Genomic DNA, 5,841 nt, shown 5'->3' on the forward strand with positions numbered 1-5,841 from the left:
GATCAGAAAACTCTGTAATTTAAATATCATAACACTGTTAATTTTAGTGTAATTACATATTTGTGACATTACAGTATTTCCCTGTTAATTTTATCAAAGTATTATATTTTCCACAGTAGAACGGTGTGTGTTTTACATATTGTCACTGTAAAAATTAAAGTTTAACACCGTTTAATTTTAATTAATTTAGTGTAATTCCATGTATCTAGTACACTGATATACTGTTTTCAATTTTACAGTCTTTTACTGTTGGTTTTTTACTGTCACTTTTACGAACATTTCTTACAGTGAAGAATGACTTCCAAACAAAAACAGTATCATTTTTTAAACCATTTTTTGTATCGCATGGTCATTGCAGTAACTTCTGAGCGTATTTAGTATTTTTTCAACAAGGAGCTCGTGTCAAATGATCAAACGGTGACCGTCTGACCAATAATAACTAAACTCGTAAAGCACTTGGCAAAAAAACTCAATCTTCTGTAAAATCCAATTAAGTAATTATCTGACTGATTGTATCTTTAATTGAAAATAGAAGTGCCAGTAAATTTCTGTGATATATCAGGATCAATCGATACTGCTGTACAATCTGGGCTCAAGAGGTGATTTATAATGTAAAAGCTGAATAGGTAAATCCACATTCTTCTCTCTAAAGCCACTGGTGGATGAAATTAAGTTTGATGAGTAAGTGCGTTTCATAATAAAAAAACAAGATGGTCACGTTATTGATTACAACAGATGGGGCTGAATTCAATGAATGTTCCCACAGCGCAGCAGAAAGAAAATACATGTAATTTTCTTAGTCTGTTTTATATTGTTGTTCCCGGGCTCACATTTACACTCCATCACTACAAAACATGTAGCCAGGTAATCTCAGAGGACCCAAAGGACATTTGTTGTTGTTTTATTCAAACACAAAAGGAATAAACACTTTCAAAGCAAGAAGTTCATTCTCATAAAACACTAAAAAAACAAAAACAAACCTGTGCCGTTGTGAAGTGTGGCCAATGAGAAATTACTTTAGTTTTGTTCTTGAATTTACTTGAGTTCCGTTTGTTGTGATGGAGGGAGTTTCGCTGTGAATTTTAAATTTCACAACAGTGTTTCAAGCTCTTAGCATTTGTCTAACACTGTAGCACTTTTAGGTTAAAATTCTTTTGTCATCTTTCAGTTCAATTTCACATGTTCTCTGTTCTTTATAAAGTAACCCAATGCATGACCTGTTGGGATTTGTCAGGAAGTTTCTGGTAAAAAATCTTCAATTGTTTGTAATCTCTAACTTTGTCAAAGTAAACTGAAGAATTTTAGCCTAAGTTTTAGGCATTATTATTTATTATAATTGGTGGCATTTCTTGGCTGACTTTAGTTATTCCGGTACAAAAATAAAGTCAAAGTTGAGCCACATTTGGATACACTTCAGCCATACACTGGAAACTTTGAACTTTAACCTACAAACTAAAAATCATTTACTAATACAGACAATGCAATTGGCCAGTCACGTAGTTCACTGATATTTTGAGTGACTTATTTTTTGGCCAATTTTCTTTTTTTTAAACCTTAACTTTTTCAGTAGCATATCAATTAAATCATCCGTTGTTGACTGGAAGGCAGTTGATGTTTCAGGCGTTATTAAAAATATTGTCAGTTTAAGGCACACATTCAAATCATTGGAGCGAGACATTTAATTAGGTCTGTCAAATGTTTAAAAAGGCACAGGAAAATAACATCTGTAAAAAAAAGTCTGAAATCTATCGAGTCAAAATGGTGCACAGATGTAAAAAAAAACCTTCTAAATATGGTTCGAGTGAGAATGTTGACTATGAACCTGAAGTATGAACATAATCCAGACTAGTGAAGTAGCAACAAGGTGCATAAAAGAGTGTAATCAGAAACTATAGTGACCTAAAACATTTGTAGTGAACTTTTTTTAAAACAATTTAGTACATAACTCTCTAATATATATTGCCGGGACGACACTTCTCCCGTGCGTTCCCCCGAATTCGTTGATGAGGAAGGATGAGACGGTAGCTCAAAAATAAAAGCTTTATTGAAGTAAAATAAGACAAACAGAACTCTGGTTTCTTACCACCTTCAGAGACGATCTGGAGAGGAAGAATGACCCCCTTCTCGCTTTGCTTGCTTATATGCTGTCGGGGCAGTTCCGGCAGCACATGCACGCTCATAGAACTTACATGTTGTAAACGTACCTAGGGTGCACTCCTGAGTCACATGAGGGCTAATCTCTTTGTTCAAGTGTTTTCCTTTTAAGGACTTGTTTTCGTCGTCTTCACAGTTATTTGCCATCGCAGCAGTTTGCAGGATGTTGCTTCTGATTACTAAGCAAGATGCTCCCTTTTCAGTGACTCAAGTGTGCCCCCTAGGTTATAGAATAAACACTGTAGTAAGCACACTGAGACATACATTTCCTCCACTCTCTAATCTCTTTGTCCTTAAGGGACCTACTGATTAAACTTTCACACTATCCTTATGAATGTTGCCATATGAGGTAGCTAATAAGGCTGTTGCAACAAACATATAACATGATTTAAAATCCTTCTATATATATATAATATAATATATATTATATATAATATATAATATATATATATATTCTTTAATCCGACGATATGTGAAGCTTCTTTATTTGTTTGTGTCACAGGCAATAAGGTAAACCCGATTATCATTTCATCTCGCTCCGACGTCTGGGAACTACACGATCTCGGAAAAAATCGAGAGGAGGATGACAACTGCCCTGACACTGACAGTGAAGACTAACATTTCATGTGTAGCCTCAGAGTTATATAGCAGTGGTTGCATTACCATTCATTTTCTTATGCTGTTTTGTATTGTTTTATATATTGTGCATACTGTATGTATATATGTTTTAATAAAGTTTTCTTTATGATTGGTCAGTGTTGCATACAGTGTTGCGAATAAATGAACGAATGAATAAACAAATGGTCCTTGTCATTGATTACTTTCTTTTATTGATCAAAATGACTTAACATACAAAGTTCACCTTATCGTCTATTTCCCTCATTGTTCTTCGTGCAGGCGGCTATGTATAAAGCACTGTTTAGAATCCCTTTGGCCCACTTTAGAATACTTTTGGGAGAATTCCTCTCTATCAGTAACGTTAAGTAGAACCACGGAGGAAGCCGTGTTGCCGGAAGTGTTGACATCAACCAGCTACTCGATTGGTGTAGCACGATCGCGTGTCGAACCGTGGTTCACCTTACGGCCTAAAAACAATGGAGTTGACGGTGTAATTCAGGGCAGAGTCAGGAGCGGCGGTGAGGCCGGTGGTGAGGCCGACGGTGGACGAGGCGGCTGAAGAGAAGAAACCGGAAACAGGAAGGTGTCCTAGTCAAAGGTCAGTTGACTAAGTTTAATAATAGAAATGGCAGCATCAACTACATTATTGGCAAAAATGTAAAGCGTTGGAAAAAGTACAATTACCGTATTTTCCGCACTATAAGGCGCACTTAAAAGCCTTGATTTTTCTCAAAAAACGACAGTGTGCTTTATAACCTGGTGTGCCTTATGTACAGTGGATACGGAAAGTATTCAGACCCCTTTAAATTTGTCACTCTTTGTTTCATTGCAGCCATTTGCTAAAATCAAAAAACTTCATTTTATTTCTCATTAATGTACACTCAGCACCCCATCTTGACAGAAAAAAACAGAAACGTAGAAATTTTTCCATCCATTTTCATCCACTTATCCGTAACCAGGTCGCAGGGGCAGCAGTCGCCACCCAAATCACAGTGCACCGTACCAAACCTTCCTGCAGGTGGTGAGTCCACTGGAAGGTACCAACCACCCTAACCAGGATTCGAACTTACCCAGGAGGTGAACCCTGGGGTTCCACACCAATGACAGAGACATTGCCTCTGGGCCAAAGCGCCACGAGAATTTTTTGCAAATTTATTAAAAAAGAAAAACTGAAATATCACATGGTCATAAGTATTCACACGCTTTGCTCAGTGTTGAGTAGAAGCACCCTTTTGAGCTAGTACAGTCATGAGTCTTCTTGGGAATGATGCAACAAGTTTTTCACACCTGGATTTGGGGATCCTCTGCCATTCTTCCTTGCAGATCCTCTCCAGTTCCGTCAGGTTGGATGGTGAATATTGGTGGACAGCCATTTTCAGGTCTCTCCAGAGATGCTCAATTGGGTTTAGGTCAGGGCATTTTAGCTGTGTGCTTAGGGTCATTGTCTTGTTGGAAGGTGAACCTTTGGCCCAGTCTGAGGTCCTGAGCACTCTGGTTTTCTTCCAGGATATCTCTGTACTTGGCCGCATTCATCTTTCCTTCAATTGCAACCAGTCGTCCTGTCCCTGCAGCTGAAAAACACCCCCATAGCATGATGCTGCCACCACCATGTTTCACTGTTGGGATTGTATTGGGCAGGTGATGAGCAGTGCCTGGTTTTCTCCACACACACTGAGGGCACTCTAGGCTTGTGTACCAGTATATGCTACTCCTATACCACTGAAAATTTACATGTTCGTTATTTTCACACTGCACGGCAACAGGATCTGTCTTTTATTAAAACAGCGAAACGATAATATCCATGACAACAAGTGATGTCGATAAATTAGTTAGTTTTTTTTTAAACAGTAAATGGATATGAGAGCATCTGGTTATGAAAACACACCCACACAAACAAGTACAGAATTAAGGAAAGCAATTCAAAACACTGGAACACAAATATAAACAGAAGTGGACGTGGATACATGTATATCAGTAGCGGTAACAGGAGGTGGAAATGAGGCGTCATAAGAATGTCGGGTCAGATGAGGTAGTGTTGACGCTGTGGACGCAGTGATGGAGCCAAGAACAGTCGGCTCTAACGTGGTTTGCAGAGCAGCGACAAAGATGAATGTGTGTGTTTAATTGATTTTAGCTCCAGGGTAACGTACACCACCTACCCAGACGTGACGCAACAGTCCAGGCATATGTTTTCAGCTTGTGGATTTACCAAAGTAGCTGCTCAAATAAGAAACTATCATCTCTGTGGAAATGTTACCTGTAACATCCAAAGCTACACAGGGTCATACACAGAACAATATTTTATTTTTTACTGCTTACTTATGGAAGTAAACATGGTTGAGGGCCAGCTGCTGTTCAACATCTGTTTTTCCTTCTGTACCAGGATATTCTTTATGGGATTATACAGGATTCTTGTTATTTAAAAACACATTTCTAACATAGTCCAGACTTGGAGCTGATTCCAAACAAAGACGTCTATTTCTCTTAATTTTTTTCAGTGTCATTATGACATGATTTTCAGGATAACGTGACGAAACATTTTTAGACTTTTGTAAAAAAAAAGTTTCAGTTTAAAGGTAATGCTGTATGACGTTGTTGTTTTGTGTGGTAATTATTGTCCTTGCTGCACTTTTGTAAACATATGACAAGAAGTGTGATCAAGCTTCCACTTAAATGTGCTGACACACACTTGAACCCTCTCCACAGTGTCATGAAGAGGGGGCGCAGCGACAGAGGAGCTGACAAAGCTGACTAAAGGTTCTGGTCTTCTAGAGCTGCTGAGAGGCCAGAGGAACTGTTACACATTTGAGTCCATTTTTTGTGCATGTGCAGGCACTTTTTAAACTTTAGGTAGAGGAAGTGGAAACAAACGTTGATCCATCCATCCATCCATCCATCCATCTTCAACCGCTTATCCGGGGCCGGGTCGCGGAGGCAACAGTCTGAGCAGGGACACCCAGACTTCCCTCTCCCTCGACACTTCCTCTAGCTCTTCTGGGGGGACCCCAAGGCGTTCCCAGGCCAGCCGAGCGACGTAGTCGCTCCAGCGTGTCCTAGGTCTTCCCCTAG

At 39.0% G+C, this 5,841-nt stretch overlaps 2 protein-coding genes across 2 annotated transcripts in view; both read right to left on the reverse strand.

Moving 5' to 3' along the window:
- LOC103397289 (calmodulin-regulated spectrin-associated protein 1-B-like) overlaps positions 1–5,841 on the reverse strand; it is a 411,725-nt gene that overhangs the window by 216,885 nt on the left and 188,999 nt on the right. The window lies entirely within an intron of this gene.
- Positions 3,148–5,841, reverse strand: part of LOC112486353 (solute carrier family 23 member 2-like) — a 7,525-nt gene continuing 4,831 nt past the window's right edge. Inside the window, exon 3 of the mRNA XM_025052751.1 lies at positions 3,148–3,327. Within this exon, the coding sequence (XP_024908519.1) occupies positions 3,279–3,327 (49 nt within the window). The 3' untranslated portion in view covers positions 3,148–3,278. The remainder of the gene's footprint in view (positions 3,328–5,841) is intronic.

Source organism: Cynoglossus semilaevis, chromosome W, assembly GCF_000523025.1.
Source record: "Cynoglossus semilaevis isolate Cse_v1.0 chromosome W, Cse_v1.0, whole genome shotgun sequence".
Classification (NCBI taxonomy): domain Eukaryota; kingdom Metazoa; phylum Chordata; class Actinopteri; order Pleuronectiformes; family Cynoglossidae; genus Cynoglossus; species Cynoglossus semilaevis.